General features: G+C 35.8%; 3 protein-coding genes across 3 annotated transcripts; 2 read left to right on the plus strand and 1 right to left on the minus strand.

The window, feature by feature from the left end:
* Positions 1-1,781: 1,781 nt before the first annotated feature.
* On the minus strand, positions 1,782-3,442 carry LOC110409602 (UDP-glycosyltransferase 74G1-like). The gene is made up of 2 exons (XM_021419003.1): positions 2,765-3,442; positions 1,782-2,656 (listed from the first exon to the last, which is right to left on the minus strand). The coding sequence occupies exons 1-2, from the start codon at positions 3,419-3,421 to the stop codon at positions 1,934-1,936; spliced, it is 1,380 nt and encodes a 459-aa protein (XP_021274678.1). The 5' UTR covers positions 3,422-3,442; the 3' UTR covers positions 1,782-1,933.
* Positions 3,443-12,013: 8,571 nt separating this feature from the next.
* Positions 12,014-16,806, plus strand: ATSPO22 (Tetratricopeptide repeat (TPR)-like superfamily protein). The gene is made up of 5 exons (XM_021419406.2): positions 12,014-13,635; positions 14,163-14,352; positions 14,441-14,473; positions 14,629-15,249; positions 15,407-16,806. The coding sequence occupies exons 1-5, from the start codon at positions 12,278-12,280 to the stop codon at positions 16,079-16,081; spliced, it is 2,877 nt and encodes a 958-aa protein (XP_021275081.1). The 5' UTR covers positions 12,014-12,277; the 3' UTR covers positions 16,082-16,806.
* Positions 16,807-17,506: 700 nt separating this feature from the next.
* Positions 17,507-20,356, plus strand: LOC110409006 (Rhodanese/Cell cycle control phosphatase superfamily protein). Its single transcript, XM_021418213.1, has 4 exons — positions 17,507-18,352; positions 18,460-18,562; positions 19,384-19,623; positions 20,039-20,356. The coding sequence occupies exons 1-4, from the start codon at positions 17,637-17,639 to the stop codon at positions 20,084-20,086; spliced, it is 1,107 nt and encodes a 368-aa protein (XP_021273888.1). The 5' UTR covers positions 17,507-17,636; the 3' UTR covers positions 20,087-20,356.
* Positions 20,357-20,504: the final 148 nt, after the last annotated feature.

The following is a 20,504-nucleotide window of genomic DNA, read 5'->3' on the forward strand; positions in this document are numbered from 1 at the left end:
AACATTTTATTCGTATTTTATGCTTCCAAATTTTATAAACATAGAGGTCGTCTCTTGCATCAACAATATAATGTTACTAAAGTGTGGATTAAGATGGAGGCTTAGTAGTGGTATAGCTAATACAGAAGAGTAGTAAAGGATCACATGATATACAATATTTGCTAGCCTCTATAAGGAAGTGTTTGCAAACAATTTATTATAGGAATTCCCATATTCTTCGGGAAGGAAACTAGGCAACGGATTGTTTGTCTAATCTTGGGTATTCACATCAACAACTTCAGGTTTTCTCTCAAACTCGAGAAGAATTACAAGGTATTTTACATTTAGATAAAACTAACTTACCACATGTTAGGGTTAAATAAATGTAAAAGGAATAGTATTTTTTATTTATTTTTGCAATTTGTTTTTCATAGACTCATGTAATAGATTAATTATATTATTTATCTGTTATGCTCTTCAGCATGTAAAGAAAGTAATATCCTTATTAGGTATTCCTTTTTCAGTATCTCATGTAATTCTGGAGATAAGGTACATGTCTTCTTTCTAAATGTACGTTTTATTTTTTTTACTGTTGAGTCATGTGAGAATTTTTTGCATTAAAAAAATAATAACAAGATAATAATTAAATAATAAGTCAGGCGAAACTAAAACTCAGCGTTTAAAGAAAAAACCAGGAGACGATTCATAAACATTTCTTAAGGTAATATGTCTGTGTCTCGGCCTAGTGCAATTTGACTTCCATTAAACAACACTTGGGAGACAAATGGAATAAGGAGAATTCATGGGGAAAATGCCGTTGCATTTAGAAAACTAAGCATGCTTTAGCTTGTAATAAATTAAGATTAAAGAGCCGGCTCTGTGGAGTGAATCAGGAAAGTGGTTCATCCATTTCCTAAATCAAAATCCACGTAATTTGACGTACACGAAAAGGAACAAAAAAGCTATAATAATGAGAATTCATCATCAAAGTCTTTTCGAGTTTTGATATATCAAACAGATGATTGCGAACGTGGAAGTTTAAATATGGATCATTTCTAGCAACGTTTTAGAGCCGGCAACCGATGCTTGTCCTGCTTACGAATTCCTGAGGAGGCTCATCTTATTGTAATTAACATTAACATAAAAAATTGAAACCATAATTGTAGTCATCGTAGCTAAAAAACAAACAAAACGTAGAAATGTCAAAAGAAAGTGTTTGGGTGCATGTGGTTAATGATTTTTTACTTTATTTTGTTTTGGAAAGTGTTCAAACAATTTTTTAATGAAATATTAGTAAATTTATTTTTGATATGTCTAGTTTTGATATAAACTTGACTTTTGTTTCAATTTTCTGAAACATATATAAGTAAATGAATCTATTTATTCGAAGGAAAAAAAAAACAAATGTTTGTTATAAACCCATTACAGAAGTTTATAGTATATATGAATCTAATTAATTCCATTATATATGAAGAAAAATTAGGATTATTCATTGATTATAGGCGCAGTCTTGCCCAAGAAACTGGTTACAAGGATTCATTCGTGCCGACAATTGATCAAGTTATAGTTTTTTCGTTAAGAAGATAGAAATATAGTGAGGAGAGTTGATAAAAAAGGTGGGAGCTGGAACAAATCTTGCTATCTACACTTTATTCCGTTGAGGAACTAAATAAAAATATGATTGAAGGGCTACTTCATCTCCTATTTATCCCTCTTAAAATTCCTCCATCTTTTTGGAGAGGGGAGTCATTGATTTTCCACAAATGTTAAGAGATACCCCATTTGTTTAATTGACATAAAATAATTACTGCTTTACTTATAAGGTTACACTGAAATACGTAGCACAGCTCACACATCCCTATGTGAGATTGTTCTCATTATTCAGGCTTACTTCTACACATCCTGTTGCCTCGTGAGATGAAATTGAGACACCAGATCCATTGGAGCAACACTATTATTTAGCAAATAGGTCAGCTACAAATTGATTAATGTGCTTATCTGAGCTCCCACCTTCATCAATTGCCTCTCTAGCCAAATTCTTCCACTTGTTTGCATTCTTCTTAATCTCTTTGCCCTTTTCTCCCCCCATTATTTCCTTTATGGACAGTTCAATAGCCTGGCTTTTCACAATGCCTTTCTCGTCAGGCTGAGCTTTTATTCCAACCTCCCATATATCCTCCACAAACTTTGCATTAGTAATTTGGTCAGTCCATTGAGGCACTGCCACCATTGGAATTCCCAAGCACATGGCTTCCATAACAGAATTTAAGCCGCAATGAGTAAGGAAACACCCCACAGACTCGTGTGATAGCACCTCCAATTGGGAGCACCACCGCACCACCAAACCCTTCTCTGATGTCTCCTCCATGAACTTGGTTGGTAGCTTGGCTTCCTCTGATTCCCTCACCACCCACAAGAAGTAGCAGCGGCTTCGTTTCAAACCCCAAGCTATCTCCCTCGTTTGTTCAACATCTAGTTCTGCCATGCTCCCAAATGACACATAAACAACGGAAACCTTTGGCTTCCCATCCAGCCAACTCATGCAAGTGCCAGTGTCTGGCTTGAACAGATTTACTCCATAGTCTTTGTCATCTTCAAGTCTTTTATCCAAGTACATAGATGGGAGAGTTGGTCCTATGGTGCCCAGCTTCCAAAGTTTTGACATCCAATCCACAACCTTTTTAGGGAGAAAGAAAACAAGAAGATAAAAAAAAGTCAATTAAATCATTCATGAGCTAGCAAGACAACAAATTAATGTGTTGGTGAGATTAAGCAATTAATTAACCTCTGTCTCCAACTCGTAAAAGTCATCGAAAAGAACCCAATCTACTAGGTCAAGGTTGGAGAATTGATTCACGACCATATCAAAGAAAGCGGGGTAAGATCCATAGAGAGATACGTAAGAAGGCAACTCGGAAACTTGAAGTTCAGGCAATCCTGGAAGAGAAACATTAGACACTGAGAGAGGAAGCTGAAGAAGACCCTTGTGAACATGGTAATATATGGAGTTGACAGCGCAAGACTGCGTAAAAAATGCCACCCCAGCCACCCCAAACTGCTTGGCTACGTCAAGCGCCCAAGGCAAGAATGGATCATAGATGAGGGCATGAACAGGGCGACCAATTTCGCCTAGTTTCTTCATTAAAGTTGCTAAACTTGGTGAGCCTACTTTCTGAAATGTTGCCAAGTAGTCTTCACTGCTCTCTGCTTGGGCAAAGCCGCCTTCGTCGAAGCCGTCCGATATTGATTGGATATCAATAGGGGTGTTGGGGTCAACAAGCATGGACTTGGAGATGAAGGTGGATGTTACCAGCGTGGCTTTGAGACCTTTGGAGACTAAGCGTTTAGCGAATTGGAGCATGGGATTGATGTGACCTTGGGCAGTGTAAGGGAGGATTAAAACGTGAGCATTGCTGGCTATCTTGGGATCTGTCTCTCCCATTTCGTCTGTCTCTCCTCGGGTTCAGGCTCAAACAAATGCTTCAGTCCTGTAGGCACTCTTTGGTTTCCTGTACTTGGGGCTTGACTTGGAGTAAATTTATACAAGGGATGTCGTGTTAAATTATCCATATTGAAAAAAGATTTTAGATCTCTTATATTCAACTATTAATAATGGTACATATTTCTCCATTTTTTTAATATTTTATTTTATAAAAATATTTAATAAATAAAAATTAGAAACTTAGAGTTTGAAAAGCCTCTTTTTCCTACTTTTATGTTTAACATCAACATTATTTGTCCAATTTGACTTTTACAAAATTTAAGAAAAAAATTTTGAAATGTTTATATTCTTTTATAAAAATTTGATGTACCATGATTTTTAATACTAACAAATAAAAAAATCATAACAAATAATTTTAAAAAAGAAATGTTAAAAAAAAAGATGAGAGACTTTAACAAAATTGTAGGACATAAAAAACTTTTCCCAAAAATTGGAAAGAGTAATGGATAGGTATGATTGAGATCCAAGATGTGTGAATGACACATGGAGCAAGAAACTTATCTTTAGGTAGGTGGTGACATCTCCTTCATGTTTCTAGTTGTTAAATTTCATGCATCAATTATTTTGTTGATATATTAGAGATTTTAAGTTCCGGTATTAGAATAAGAGTAGTTGTGTTTATGGGATTAAAGAGGTTAGTTTCAATTATATTTATAATTCAAAACCATAATTTTTCAAAAAAAAAATTAATTTAAGTTCTTCCATAAAGTTTTCAATTTAAATACAAAATCTAAAAATAAGAACTTGAAAATTAATAGATTTAATCAGATTAACAATTCATGTGTGCCCAAAAAAAAATCAAATTGACCCAATGAGTTTAACAAGTTATTAAAGCAAAAAAGTTATTAAAGAAGTGCTTCAAATATAAGTTTTCCTTTATTCAATAAAAATAGGTTAATATTATATACGAAGACACAAGAAATACATTAGATTATTTGAAATTGTCACAGCTGATCATGGGTTTAATAAATTAAGATATTATTTATTTTCTCAAAATTTTAAATTACTTACATTACAAAAAGATTCAAACCGAAAAGCATCTTTCTCTTATACATGTGAGAGGAATGAAGCAAGAGAAAAAGAATAAAACTTGTAAATATTTATAAAGTTTAAGGGTTATTATTGTAATTAAAATAAATTTTATTTTATATTTGTCTTTATAAATACTTATTGTATTATGTAACTTAGCCGCAACTTTCAACCGTTATAAAAAAAGAAGATGATAATTCTAGAATTCTTATTGAATTTGCAGTTTTATTTTCTTTGTTTCTTCTTTTATATAAAGATTCTTTTATGGTATCAGAGCCACGGTTCGATTTTTAGGGTCTTTTTTTTTCACTTGTTTTTATCAAGAATCTTCTTCAAATTAGATTCTTTGAGCATATATCCACATGACTTGCTTTGGTACAAAATTTGTTTCTCCATTAGAAAATCCCCAATCACCGTTTCTCATCTACCATTCGAACCACCATGGTTCGATGGTGATTACCTCTAAACTCACAATGAATAATTACATTGCTTGGAGTTGCTCATTCCTTCTTGCACTCTCGATTAGAAATAAATCAAGATTTATTGATGGCACCATTCCAGAACCAAAGAATTCTAATGCACTTCATGCTCCTTGGACAAGGTGCAATAATCTCATCATTGCATGGCTTCTTGAGTCTTTTTCACCGCCCATTGCATCCACTGTATTTTATATCAACTCAGTAGCTCAAATTTGAGAGACATTGAAGAAAATATTTTCTCAACTCGATGATTCCAAAATATGCAATCTGCCATTCACCCTTTCTAACCTTACTCAGGGTATTTATATTGTTGATTCTTACTTTACTAAATTAAATGCAATATGAGGAGAATTAAGAAATTTTTGACTGTTAGATTAATTAGCTCAATATGATTAGGTCCAAGAAGGGGTGAATTGAACTATTTTCAGAATCAAAAAATCTTTTTAAACATAATCTTTTCTTTAATTCAAAAGCTAAGTTTAAAGAGAAAACAAACTAAATGGTTTTTAGATCCATGAAAGAGAATTCAATTTTCAAGTAAAGTGAATAGTAGATAAATCAACACAAGTGTTTTAAAAAGGTTTGACCTCCTTACCTATGTCTTCTCCCTTAGATTCATTAAGGAGTTTAAAATCCACTTCTCAATCAAAAAGCTCCATACAATGCCTTTTGTGGATAAAGTATAATCATACAATACAATGCCTTTTTATTGTTAAAGCACAACTACTCTACCTTTTCTATTGGTTAATGTATAACCACTTGAGCAAATACAATAAGAGAAATGTAGGTTCAGCAAGGGTGCTTCTTAAAGGCTGAGTGAAGAATTTGGTACAATACTTGAAGAAAAGAATGGAAGCTTAATAAATGCTTGACTAGAAGACTTTTTATATTTAAAAAGAGTATAATAAGTTGGGAATGTATCTTGGCTAATTCTTCTTTTTTGAGTTGTGTTTTTAAGTCTTCTAACCTTTATAAATGTTGAAGAAGCTTGTATTTATAGCTGTCGAAGCTTCAAAGGTAGTTAGGAGAGCATTAAATCTGAAAATAACCATTTTTCTCTTCATCCAATGCTCCAACGATCATTTTGTATTGATACATATGAAAATGTATCAATATATTGCCTTTTGTTTTGAATTCTCGTCGAGTTGTATCAACACATTTATTCATGTATCAATATATTTGAACTTATCTGCAGGGACCTCTGTAATCTACTTAAAAATGTATCGATACATGATACTATGCATCAATACTTTTATATCAGTGAACATTCTGTTCAAAATATATCGATACATTTGAGAAATGTATCGATACTTTTAGGTCAGTATGCATTCCGTCTCAATTCTATTGATATAATTGAAGATGTATGGATAGATTAAATTTGACTCTTGAATTTTGACTTTTGTTGAAGAACATGTATTGATACTTATTCAAATGTATCGATACATGAAGAATATGTGTCGATAGATTTGGACCAGAATGCATTTTTAAAGCTTGTTTTCACATCTTTTCTTTTCCAAACTTACTTGGCATTGTTTGAGGACATGAGACCTTTGATCCTTTGTGAGTTAGGCGAAATTTTGATCATTTCTTTTTGTCATTTCAAAATATAAAAGATAAATAGGTTAACATTGACCTTTACCTCACTGCAAATGTGGCGATTGTAACTCTCAATGCTTTCAATAGTATATAGATTTGGTTCCTAAGGACAATGTATTGAACTTCTTGAATGGATTAAGTGAGTCACACACTGCTTTGAGGTCACAAATAATTTTGTTGAAACCATTTCCAACCTTAGATGAAGCCTATAGCTTGGTAATTAGAGAAGAATCTCAGAGAAATTTATAGTTGCAATCTCAACCCTTTATTGGGAAGTCTGCCATGGCAAGTGTCACTGATAGCAAAAGGAAAGTTGTTAAGTCAAATTTGATTTGTAGTAACTGTGGAAAAACAGGGCATGTTAGAGATAAATGTTTCAGATTAATTGGTTATCCTAGTGATTTTAAGTTGACAAAGAATAAAGGTGGTCCAAAGAAAGTGGCTGCTTCAGTGAATTCTTCTATAGTTGATAATCAAGCTACTGAACAGGAAGAGTTTGCCAACACTTTGCCTCATCTTTCTTTTACAAAGTCTCAATATCTAAAAATCATGATGCTAATCAATGAGGAGAATATAAATCCTGGAGATAAGCCATCCTCTTCAAAGAACTGTGGTATGAATTCTCGTCAATATAAGCCTTTGATTGTCCATTCATTAGTGGCAGGTATCATTGCTAAACCTTCTTGCTTCAATTCACATAATTTTTATAAGATGATTCTATGCATCAAAATACCTTTGAAAATGATCCTTATCTCTATATAATTGATTTAGGTGTTTTAGATCACATAACATGCACATTAAATTTTTTTCATTTCATCAAGGCATGTTAAAAATATGTATGTGCAAATGCCAAATAATATTCGATCTGTTGTCACTCATATAGGATCAATTAGATTACAATAGAATTTGGAATTGCATGATGTATTATATGTTCCTAACTTCAAGTTTAATCCAATATCCATGAGCAATTTAATTGAGTAAAAAACACATCAATTGATTTTTATTGATTTAGAATGTATGATTCATGACACCCAGTAATGGATGATGATTGGTCTTGCTAAGGTTAAAGTTGGATTATACATCTTGCAAAATAAGGAAGGGGCTATTCCAAATGATCAAACTACATTAAAAGTCCCTGTAGCTTTTCTCCTCAATAATGGTGTTTTCAAAAATAATGTAGTGCCCTTTTCATATGTATATGCTGCATCTTGAAATTCTTTGCCAAAAACATTCAATTTTTGGCACTTTAGATTGGGCCATATTTCAATAAAAAGATTGCAAGCTATGCATAAAAAATGTCCAACAGTGACTTTTCTTCTAAATTCAGTTTGCGAAATTTGTCCATTGGCTAAACAAAAGAAATTCCCATTTCCAATTCATACTAAATCTACTGTTGAATGTTTTGAATTAGTCCATATGGATGATTTTAGTAAATTCACATAGGTTTACTTGATGAGAGCTAAATCTAATGTCCCTTCCAGTATTCCTATGTTCTATAATCTAATTTTGACCAAAATTTGATTAAAAAATAAAGTAAATTAGGTCAAATAATGTCCCTGAATTTAATTTACTTTAATTTTATTCATCAAAAGGAATTATTCATCAAACTTCTTATGTGGGGACTCCTCAACAAAATGGAGTGATAGAAAAGAAGCACCAATATTTATTAAATGTAGCTAGATCATTACTGTTTCAAGCAGCGCTACCAATTATTTTTTGAGGTGAATCAATTATGGTTACAGCTCACATTATAAATAGAGTGCTTACGCCTATTTTAAATAATTTGACTCTTTATGAAATAATGTTTGGAAAAACTCTTGATTATTCACATCTTAGAGTTTTTTGAGTCGTAATAGAAGAAAATTTTGATCCAAGAGCTAGAAAATGCATATTTATAGGCTATCTTTGTAGAAATGAAAGGTTTTAAATTATATGATCTGTAGACACAATCAAATATTTGTTTCCAGAGATGTTATTTTCTTTGAGCATATGTTTCCATATCAAGATTCACATCTCATTCATCAACCTCATGACTATGATAATTTATTTTCTGCAAATCTATTTATTGTTCCATCACATTCTTGCCTGGATATAAATTGTGATTCTAACCTTTTACCTTCTTTGGATGTTGATGACAACACTGTTGTACCCATTGATACCTCACCATCAAGTCTAATTGATTCTATTCCTCTCCATAACTCCTTGGATAATCTTTCTGAGCAAAATGCCTCTAATGAATTTGTTGTTGATAGTTATGTTGATGAACTACATACCACACTTATTCCATTTTTTGAGTCTTCACCAACATCCTCCCTCACTAGAAAAAGCACCAGAATAAAGAACATTACAAAATATTTGAAAACTTACCAACATGACTTACCTTCTCAATCCAATTTGGTCACCAATCGTCCAATTCAAAATGTACTTTCTTCTAGCTTGACTATCTTATCCTCATAGAATTTTGACTACTTCTTTAAGCCAAATTCTCAAACCTAAAACCTATAAATAGGCAGTAAAGTATCCTTGGTGGCAAACGGCTATGAAATCTAAGATCGAGGCTTTAGAGAATAATGGCACTTGGTCTGTGGTTCCTTTTCCTAATGATGCACGTACCATAAGATGCAAATGGGTGTATAAGGTAAAATTGCGAGTTGATGGGAGCATTGAACAACTTAAGGCTAGGCTGGTTGTGAAGGGTTAGAGTCAACAGGAAGGATTCGATTATCATGAGACTTTCAGCCTTATGATTAAACATTCAATAGTGAAGGTATTTCTCTCTCTAGTTGTAATTTATGATTGGTATCTATCTTAATTGGACATAGACAATGCATTTCTTAATGGGGACTTAGGGGAGATAGTGTATATGAATCTACTCGAAGGCTATCTAGTTCAAGGGGAGTGTTCAAGATCCTCACGACTAGTTTGCGCTTAAACAAGCTTATAGAAAGTAGAATTCTAAATTCACTATTACTCTCATAGATTTTGGGTTTCAATAGTCTAGGTTAAACTGTTCTCTGTTCACAAAAAAGACTGACAAAGGAGAGTTCATAGCTTTGATGGTCTATGAGGATGACATAGTAATTGGCATCACTACAACAACAGCAGCAAAGGAGGTGAAAAAATATTTAAAAACAAAATTTAAGCTCAAGGGCTTAGGACTTAAATACTTCCTTGGTTTAGAGGTGGCAAGATCAAAAAAAGGTATTTTTCTTTGTCAAAGAAAATACTCTCTAGATTTGATCAATGAGCATGGATTATTGGGATGTAAAACCTGTTTCAACATCCATAAACTATAATCATAAGCTTGCAAAGCATATGGTTAATGAAAATTTTGTGAATCCTATTATATAGAGGCAGCCGCAACTGGTGGGGAGACTTTTATTTTTAACTTTCACTAGACCTGATATGGCATATGCTGTCCATTGTTTATCACAATTTATGGAGAAACCTAGTGATGTTCATTTGCAAGCTGCATATACGGTTCTCAAGTATTTGAAATAGGTATCAAAGCAAGGCATACTACTGGCATCTCATTCTGATTTGCATTTGAAGGTGTATACTAACACTGATTGGGCTAGTTGTCAAGACACCAGAAAGTCTATTGCAGGTAGACCTGTCAAAATGGGCTTGGCCCGTCGGGTCAGTCCATTTTTTTTAAAATATGGGACGGGCCGGGCTTAAAAATTTAAGCTCGTATTAAAACCGGGTCTAAACGGGTTGGTACGGGCCAGCCCGACGGGCCGCAGGGGGGAATCGGGACTCGTGGGAGCCGGAGGGGGGCGGGCAGGGCCGCAGGGGGGAACCGGGACTCGTGGGAGCCGGAGGGGGGCGGGCAGGGCCGCAGGGGGAACCGGGACTCGTGGGAGCCAGAGGAGGGGGGGGCAGGGCTAGCCCGGCCCGACCCATGGGCTAGCAAGGGTTGGGCTGGGCTGAACATTTTGTAGCCCATATAAAATATGGGCCGGGCCGAGCCAGCCCATATTTTTTCAGCTCACAAGGGTTAGGGCCCGGATGGGCCGGGCCGACCCATATTGACAGGTCTAATTGCAGGTTTTGGTGTGTTCATAGGTGATTCTTTTGTGAGCTGGAAATCCAAGAAACAATTTGTTGTGGCAAGGAGCTCTACAGAAGCTGAATATAAGGCCATGGCTGTAGCATCTTGTGAAACTGTATGGATTCTATCTCCACTTGTTGATTTTGGTGTTACACATAAAGAACCAATTGATTTTTTTTGTGATAATCAATCTGTTCAACATATATGTAAAAATCTTGTCTTTCATGAAAGTACTAAATATATATAGATAGATTGTCACTTTATTAGAGATAAAGTCTTGGATAGAATCATCATTCCACATGTCTCCACAAAGAATCAGTTGGCAGACATGTTCATAAAGGCATTACAACCTGCACAGAATTACCACTTGATGGGCAAGATGAGCAGTATGAACATTTATGCCCCTCCGGAGGGGGAGTGTGAAGAATGAAACAGGAGAAAAAGGATAAAATTTGTAAATATTTATAAAGTTTTAAGGTTATTATTGTAATTAGAATAAACCTTATTTTATATTTATATCTATAAATATCTCTCGTATAATGTAACTTAGCCGCAGCTTTCAACCATTAAAAAAAAGAAAGACGATAATTTTAGAATTCTTATTGAACCTGCATCTTTATTTCTTTTGTTGCATTTTTTATATTCGGATTCTTTCAACATGATATTATTAGTGTTTGATTTTCTTTGACATTACAATTTTTGTAAGGAATTGTTGGAGAAGTTAATCCTATTAAATTGTAAGTTAAAAGGTAAGAGGATTACCTATCCTGATAGTATAAAACAAATTGCTTGTAGAAATTATTTGGAAAGAGACTAATCAATAAAGTATTTAGATCCAAACTCAAAGGTTAACCTTTGATGAAAAGGAGTCTACTATTAGTTCAAGGAGTAATGATGACCTTTGGATGAATGGTCATAATTAACTTATCTATAAATAATTAGTCAGAATTAATTGATTCAAAATAATTATTCTATTTCTATCTTTTAACTCTCAATCAAACTTTTTTTCTTTTGTTTTAATTTCATCACTACAGAGGGAATTCCATATTGGTTGTTTGTAATTTTCGGATGGTTTTGTTGAATTTTAGGGATATATTACCATTAATCTCAATAATCATATTGGAGGACATAATTACTTAAGGACAGTATGTGATTATAATCTATACACATCGAAGCATAGAATAATAATCGTCAAACTCTGTTCTTCAAATTGCATATAAATAACAAATTCAACTGGAAGTTCTGTGGGAGGGGAGGGGGAAGGTTGAAGAGAAACAGAGGAAACGAAAGAGAAATAATAATAATAATTTTGACATATTTGCACTATGCTATCTAAGTAAAATATAATCAAAATCATCAATAGGACACATGTCGTTTTGTTTTAATCTGCAACAAGAGTTATTGGTGTTGTTTTCTTCATCACAATAAAAGTTTATTTGAATATAAAGAACAGTTTATGCCACGATTAACAAGATGAATTTTAATTAACTTAATTTAAAAAGAAATTTTAAAGCCTGATTTTTTTGTTCTTTTCATTCATTGGATGCACTAATATAAGGTTTTTCAACTCGATTCATAAGGATCCTTCCACTTAAAAAAATCACTCTGTTTTCAAATTTTCGCGCCAGAAGAAGGAAAATGAGAATCGCAGAAATCTCAACGCCGGAACTCCGGCCACCTGCACATGACCCGCAATCCCCTTCGCACCACCAAGACAATCACCTCCTCTCTCAAATCGAATGCAAAATCAAACAGACCGAAACCCACCCACCCGATACTCCACTACCCGACTCGCTCCCTTCCGATCTCCGCCAACTCTTAACTCACCTGACTCAACTCCTTCCTTTCCCCACCACCAACAACTCTCTCAAACTCCACCTCTGGAAACTCAGCTACCGTCTCTGGAACGCCTGCGTCGACCTCTCTAACGCCGCCGCCATCCGCTCTCCATCCTCCAATTTCTCTCCTCAAAATGTCGCTATGCTCCGCCACGTGGCAGCCGATATGCTCTTCCTCGCCGTAGATGTCGTCGGCGTCCCTTCTCCGGTGATCAAATGCGCTTCCTTCTATTACAAGACAGGTCTGGTCTGGCACGATCTTAAAAACTTCGATCTAGCCTCAACATGCTTCGAGAGAGCCACGGATCTCATCTCGAAGCTCGATATAAGGAAAATATCGGACGCAGGAGAGAGGAAGCTTCTGTTAGATCTAAACATCGCGAGGTCTCTCACCGCGTGGGAGATTTCAGATAAAAATCTCGCGATAACATTGCTGAACCGGTCCAAAACTCTCCTTTTCGGTTCACCAGTTCACTTCAAAGCTCTGGCGAACCAGTTCTTAGCTTTTGCTAAGACCGCTTTATCGAGAACTGAAAATAATGGTAGCTTCAACGAAGCCTTGAAGCTTATGAACGAAGCTTTGGAATTATGCGAGAAAGGATTATCTATTTCCCGAACACGAGAAGAAACGGTGGAGATCAAGGAATTAAAATCCAAAACCCTGCGTTTCATCTCAGCCGTCCATTTGCAATACGGAGAGTTCGAAAGCGTGATCAAGTGCGTTAAAGTTTTAAGGGAGAACGGTGGTGAGAGTGGAGATCACCACGCTTCATTGCCGGTTTTGGCAATGAAGGCGTGGCTTGGTTTAGGGAGGTATAGTGAGGCGGAGAAGGAGTTGAAGGGTATGGTTGTTAATAAAGGGATTCCCGAGGGCGTTTGGCTTTCTGCGGTGGAAGCGTATTTTCAGGCTGCGGGAACTGCGGGGTTGGAGACTGCGAAGGGGATATTTTTGGGGTTGCTGGGACGATGTCATGTTAGTGCACGCGCGGCTGTGAGGGTGGTTCATAGGGTGGTGGGGGACGATGGTGGAATTGAGGGGTCGAGGATTAGAGCGAAGGTGGTGTCGGAGCTGGCCTCAGATGAGAGAGTGGTTGCGTTGTTTGCGGGTGAGGCTGTGGCGAAAGAGAGGACGGCCATGCATGCTGTTCTTTGGAATTGGTAAGTCGGTAGTTAGATTTACCGCGATTTTCTTTTCTAGGTGATTGCATGTTTTGATTGAGAAAAAAGAATGCATATGTGTAGAATATTCAATTAAAGGGGTATTTAATATTTTGACTTCACTGTTAGAATTATGCAGTTACATTGCTTTTGATTGTTCTGAGCTAGATGAGTATGGCCGGAGTAGTTTGGTTGCTTCATTCTTTCTTTCAATGGCACAATACCATTGTTACTTCAATGATTCAATCACCTTACTGACAAACATATTAGTAAAAGTTACGTAGTTATATAAGAGATAATTAAAGCTATATAGGGACAAATAAGATATATAAGATGGTACCATACATATATACTCCAAAATATATTTGTGCTTTACCAAGGTGTCTCTTTCCCTGCAAGAAATGTATGTGTTCTTTCTTGTTACAATAAACAATTGAACTCGCTTGATGTGACAGAATTACTGTAATCTACAAGTTAATTAGTATTTGTTAGCTTTGCTCCCTCTCAATTTCATTTTGCCTTTACAGTGGTTCAGGTAATTTCCGATTGAAAGATTATGAAACGAGCGCTGAGATGTTTGAGAAATCTATGCTTTATGTACCACATGATATAGAGAATAGAGTTCTTCGAGCCAAGGGCTATAGAGTTTTGTCTCTCTGCTACCTTGGTCTTACTCAACTTGATCGAGCTCAAGAATATGTCATTGAGGCTGATAAGGTATCTTGTGATCTGTGAATTTTAGTATCTAAGATGACAAGGGTCCAAGCACTATGTTGATTTGTCCCAATCTTCTCTATTTCTGCAGCTTGATCCAAACATCGTATGTGCTTTCCTTAAGGTACTCTCTTTCTCTCGAACACGCACCCCATGTATTGGACTTAAGACAAACACTGTCAATCTGTCACTGGTGGATTCACTAGCTTAATTACAGCTATGCAGTACTTAATTAATGGATAGTCATAATCAATTTTATGCCTATCCTGATTTATGCAGTTCAAAATCTGTCTGCAAAAGAATGACCACTGTGGTGCTATCAATCAGATAGAAACAATGATAACCTGCATGTGTTTCACTCCAGACTTTCTGTCTCTCTCAGCCCACGAAGCTGTTGCTTCCCGTGCTCTTCCTGTTGCTGTTGCCGCACTTTCCAAGTTACTTAACTTCTACACCTCAGGGAAACCAATGCCAACAGCAGAAGTTGTAGTGCTACGCACCTTGGTCGCAGTTCTCTCTCAAGACCTTGGTCAAGAGGCTGAAGTCCTAAAATTCTTGAAACAAGCATATGATAGAGCTTCTAAGCTTGGAGCTGACTGCTTTTTTGGAAAAGGAGAGGTTGGAAGACGAGAACAGAATTGGTTTGCCGTAACTGCATGGAATTTTGGAACAAAATGTGGAAAGGAAAAGCACTATGATTTATGTGCTGAATTTTTTAGACTGGCTTCTGGATTTTATAGTTTTGTTGTTGATGGACAACTGGAAGAAAACCATATCATGACTTGCAGATCATTGATACTGACTGTATCTGCAATGACTGCTTCAGAGACCCAAAGAATGATTCCATTGCCAGATGCTGAAGTAAAATGTGCTGTTGAGCTGCTAGAGAGAGCAGGGAAGGCATGTGTCATAAATTGTCAACTTTATTATTCTCCACAAGAAACTATTAAATGTTCATTTTGTGTTGCAAATGCTTGAAGGCTGCTGTTCATACTTGAATATTTCTTCTGTTGAAGCTGTTTTCCCATATAATACTTTGATTTGATGCATAATGCAGATACTGAATTCGCTCTCAGTGGGGTCCCAGCTAACCGATGATAAAGTTGATACCATTGAGTCTGACCTCTTTTTCATGTATGTGCTCAATGCCTATGATATGCATGGAAGACTTAACAATTTAGAGTCCCAACAACGCCTTGTTAAGAGCTTTGCTGGCACAAAGGCTTGCAGTCCTCAATACCTTCTCCAAATTGGCCTGAATGCTTCACAGGGTCCAAGGTTCAATGTAGAAGTGGCAACCTTTGCTCTCAGTGAGTGTCTCTCAGGCTTTCTTTCTTCTGCCTCTCCAGACTACCAAAATGTGGCACTTATTGTCCGAAGGCTGATTGCAATAGCTAGCATTCACAAGGGTGATACAGATGACGATGCGGTGCTTAGTATGTACAAGCAAGCATACCGAATAATGGTTGGGTTGAAAGAAGGGGAATATCCAACAGAAGAGGGCAAATGGCTAGCAATGACTGCATGGAATCGGGCAGCCTTACCTGTAAGGATGGGACAGATTGATGTGGCCAAGAAGTGGATGAATGCTGGGTTGGAACTTGCTAGGAAGGTTGTGGGGATGGAGACTTATCAGGCATGCATGGAGGATTATGTTGCCGGATTTGAAAAGAAATTTCATATGCAGGTTGCTGGTGAAAGCCGGCCTCAACTAGGGCAGCAGCATGTGTAAATCGCATAGATTTTAATACATGTTTCTTGAAAGAGATAGCGTCCATACATTCGTTAAACCTCATATACTGTATGTGTCGTGCCAAATGTTATGCAACAGGGAAAAAGAAAATGAAGATAAACATTTACTCTGCTTGCCATTCCAATGACTGTAATGCAATCTTTTTTTCCTGTTGTAGTTAAAACAGGAAATTATAAAAAAACAGAACAAACTAGGAAGCTACATCAGGATGAGATGTAGCCCCAATAGCTTGTATAAGTTCTGGGGTGCGCAACCCCTACAACAACCGCTAAAAGAGCAAGGGAAATACAATCAGGAGGCGTATTATACAAAACAAAATCCAGCTCCTGAGTGACACCAGCTTTGGCAAGGATATCAGCACAAGCATTCCCTTGGCGGGGCACATGCCTGACTGCTTCAGCTCCCGTACTCTGCACAAGCTATCTGCAATCAGCGATGGGGGAACCATAAGAATGATTAATGGTACCGTTAGCTGCAACTTCAAGTCCTCCATAGATGGCCCATAATTCAGCACTGAGGCTGGTAAGTGTCACCAAGCCTTCCAGAAAATCCAGCAATGAATTTCCTTTTATGGTTCCTGATGACCCCTCCTGCCCCAGTGGGAGCGGGATTACCCCAGGATGAGCCATCAGTGTTAATTTTGAAGTGACCTGTAACTGCAATCCAATCCTCTGGTGAGATGTAGTTTTAATATGAAACCAATACTTTACTATCTCAAACATAAATGGAAATATTACCTTTTTGTACCACTCCAGGCTTCTTGTCTGGACTCTCGAGATGCTCATGACTACTCCGTTAACATCTTAAAAACCACACATTTAAGTTAGGTATATTATTAAAATATTAAAAAAATAATTTTATATTAATATTTTAAATTCTTTAAATATATTTTAAAATGAAAATCAAAATAATAATATTTTTGAAAGAATGTTAACGGGTAAAGTAGTGTTATTTTTAAAATACCTTTAAATTGAACTACTTAAATCTTATAAATACGTGAATAAATTTTTAAATTGTTTGTTGAACTTATTATCTATTAATTATTTTATTAAAATAATTTTATATATATTATTAATAAAAATTAAATTAACGAATTAAAATTAATTTATAAAATAATAAAATTAAAGTTTAAGATCATACTTAGAATAATTAATAAATTTAATTAATATTTTATTAATTATAAAAAGTTTATAAATAAAAAATAATTTAATATATATTTATGAAACTAACTTTTAATATTAAAAATCATTAATCAAATTCAAATATTGAGCATCCTTCTTGAGCCTACCCCCAAATGACAAGAAACAATTTTTTATTTAAATTCGATTATAAAATATCTTGACTTATCCAAGTGTATTTGACAAGTATATCTTCAATTAATTGAGCCTAGGAAAGAAACTAGGGGTCAAGCCTGTTTTAGGCCTTTGAACTGATCTTGGCTAGTGAGAGCTCACTTTACCAAAGTTTCCCAGCCAGGCCAATCACTTTTACTCTTATCATCGTCTCCCTCTCTCCGTCTTTCTTGACCCTCATAATGGAGTCCGTTTCTGTGATCCACTCATCATCTCCACCCTTCCGAAACCATCCAAAGACCCACAAACCAACCTCCTCCAAATCCAATCCTTTTTTCCCAAGCTCCTTTCCCATCTCCACTTGCATTCCCCAAACTCCTATTAATCAGCAAACTAATTTCTTCACCAATAAACTGACCTCCCCCTCACCCTTTACTCACTCCCGAAACCATCTCCAAAGCCCTCTTTGGATTCTTAAAAACTCTTCTGTTTTACAATCTCTAACCCAAACCCATCTTTCTTTTACCTTGTTTAACCTCCTCACTTCTTTTCCTTGTCTCGCCTCTGAAACTGTTATATCCTCAACTGAGCCAGGCAAAGTAAGCCTAGAAGCAATCTTGGTCTCAATTGATGAATTTTTTAACGAAAACCCATTTTTTGTTGCTGGCTGCACCTTCATTTGGTTGGTTGCTGTACCTTTAACTAAAGAGTACTTGAGCAAATGCAAGTTTATATCTGCCATTGATGCGTTTGGGAAACTCCGTGATGACTCAAATGCACAACTTTTGGATATTAGAGATGACAAGACTCTGGCTTCTTTGGCATCACCAAATTTAAAACTTTTGAACAAGGATTCCGTTCAGGTTCAGTTTACTTCTGAAGATGAGAATGGATTTGTAGAAAAAGTTCTGCAGAAGTTTCCAAACCCTGCAAATACTGTTCTTTGTCTTCTTGACAAGTAAACCTTCGGAATTTGCCTTTCATTTTTTAACAAAAACTTTAACTTTTTTGTATCAAAATTTTACCGGCTATTCTTGTTTTTTCTTCTTTGTATGGCTAAGGTAGTTTTGATGGAAATTCCTTGAAAGCGGCTGAGTTATTGTATCAGAATGGTTTTAAGGAGGCTTATGCAATCAGGGGAGGGGTCAGAGGCAAGAAAGGGTGGCTGGTAAGTCTCTTTGTTGATTATTAACCTAAGGATTATTTATCATATGACTGAGTTCAGTGTTTATGGATCTTGTAGTGGAGCTCTGGTTTTTCTTTTTCTTTTTTTTTTGTTCTGCTTCTGGGGACAGTGATGCAAGTCCATTCTTTGTCGTGTCTGGTTAGTATTTTTTAATTATGTTTCTTCTACCGGAATATGTTTTTGAGCATTTCACAAGTTGGTTGGCTCTTGGGCATTGCCCTTTATATGCCTAGCAAAGTTGATAATGGGTGGGAAGGGGTCAATTAAGAGTGGCTATGTGAAATTATTCCAATGCTTATCAGGGATATGCCAGAGAGTTTGGGGTACTTGGGGATGATCTAATGTTGCCTAGATACGGCTAGATATGCCAGAGGTTTCGCTTCAGAAAGCTTGAAAACAATCATTAAATATGGGGTACAAGTTTGTATTATACTTGTATCTTTTAGAAGATATTGCTGTTGATCTGAGTAGATAAGCATTGAACTCTGGAGAAAAGCGCACTTGAAATAAAACATCACCTAAATAGGAGGTTTTTTGTTGATAGACTGAGGTAATTGAATTTAAAATCTCTCTTCTTATGTTTCTTTTTGTCTTCACTCTCAATGATAAAATCATTCCTTCAGTATATAATTCTTTGGACAGTTAAATATAAACATATAACTTGATAAAGTCTTGAGTAAGAGTGGTGTTGGTCTTTCCTTTGTGTCTAGAAACCCAAGATGGTTGAGAAAGTAGCAGTTATTGTTTATCTGCTGCAAGTCTAGAATGAAGATTATATGTATCATTCTTTTGGTTTCTTGCAGGCGATACAGGAGACCCTTTTGCCACCTTCTGTACATATTAAGCCTAAGAAGAAGAAGAAGAAGGTCAAAATATCTCAACAGTTTGGTGTAAATGGAGCAGTTGGTCAAGTTGAGGATAAGAAAGAGGATTCTTCTTCTACAAGTGCCCCTGTAGTAGAAAGTCAAACTATAGATCATGAAGTTACTGAATCCATGCCACATGCGAAAGTTGGTTCATGGTCCTCCTCTCCTTACCCTAATGTATGACTACACTCTTTTTGTTCTGCAAGTGCTTTTCTAGATGAAATTCAGGGGATAGATTATAAACCTACAAAATCTGTCATTTTGCTAATTGTGGTTTCTGGTCCTCCTCTTCCTACTCAAACATGTTATCTCTCTCTGGTGTTCAAGTTTCTCCATGGATTGATGTTAAAAGGTTCTGAGATCAAAGAGTAGAAGTAGAATGTGTTAACAATGATGTCAGAAACTCAATTCAATTACATGGTTGCTGCTATGGAAATAATGAAGAAGCTGCATATGATTTTTTGAAATTTTTTCTTGTCATCATTATATGTAGCTACTTTTTAAGTTTATAAAGCTTGCATTGTTTACTTTAATACATGAAGGGCTTAACATTTATAAAATTTACTGACATTTTCCCTCATTTTTACTATAGTATCCAGATCTGAAGCCACCATCTTCACCAACTCCATCAAGACCATGAGAATTATACAACACAAGTATCTCGGTCTGAGATCACCTACCCGCATCATTCATAGCTTGAAGGTCATTCCACTTTTCAGAAGTGACTTTTCATTTTTGTAATTATCCAATTTATTTAATTTCTAGTTTTGACTAAGTTGATTCTGCATATGATGGTACATTATGTGCAATAATTAGGGTTTGTCTTCTTTGTTTGGGTGGCAAACAATGGAATGACTGTAAATTCAGAGTATCAAATGTAGAGAACCAAAGTGGTAGATGTTATTAGCTATTTTGGGTATGTTTTCCAGTCAAGTATGGAGTTTCTGATGCAATTTGAATGTTTTGGAACTGAATTGATGTGTTAGGAATCTTTTAAGGTGAGATTCTACCAAGTGATCAGGCAGAGTATAAAATGTAAAGAATTATTGAATATCCAG

Source organism: Theobroma umbraticum, unplaced genomic scaffold (assembly GCF_002168275.2).
Source record: "Theobroma umbraticum cultivar Fairchild unplaced genomic scaffold, ASM216827v3 scaffold_44.0, whole genome shotgun sequence".
NCBI classification, from domain to species: domain Eukaryota; kingdom Viridiplantae; phylum Streptophyta; class Magnoliopsida; order Malvales; family Malvaceae; genus Theobroma; species Theobroma umbraticum.

Coding starts and splice junctions, on each gene's coding strand:
- LOC110409602 (XM_021419003.1), bottom strand. CDS start 3,421: ATGGGAGAGACAGATCCCAAGATAGCCAGCAATGCTCACGTTTTAATC. Junction 2,657..2,764: donor TTTACGAGTTGGAGACAGAG/GTTAATTAATTG, acceptor CTCCCTAAAAAG/GTTGTGGATTGGATGTCAAA.
- ATSPO22 (XM_021419406.2), top strand. CDS start 12,278: ATGAGAATCGCAGAAATCTCAACGCCGGAACTCCGGCCACCTGCACAT. Junction 13,636..14,162: donor CATGCTGTTCTTTGGAATTG/GTAAGTCGGTAG, acceptor TTGCCTTTACAG/TGGTTCAGGTAATTTCCGAT. Junction 14,474..14,628: donor TCGTATGTGCTTTCCTTAAG/GTACTCTCTTTC, acceptor TGATTTATGCAG/TTCAAAATCTGTCTGCAAAA.
- LOC110409006 (XM_021418213.1), top strand. CDS start 17,637: ATGGAGTCCGTTTCTGTGATCCACTCATCATCTCCACCCTTCCGAAAC. Junction 18,353..18,459: donor GTTCTTTGTCTTCTTGACAA/GTAAACCTTCGG, acceptor TGGCTAAGGTAG/TTTTGATGGAAATTCCTTGA. Junction 18,563..19,383: donor GAGGCAAGAAAGGGTGGCTG/GTAAGTCTCTTT, acceptor GGTTTCTTGCAG/GCGATACAGGAGACCCTTTT.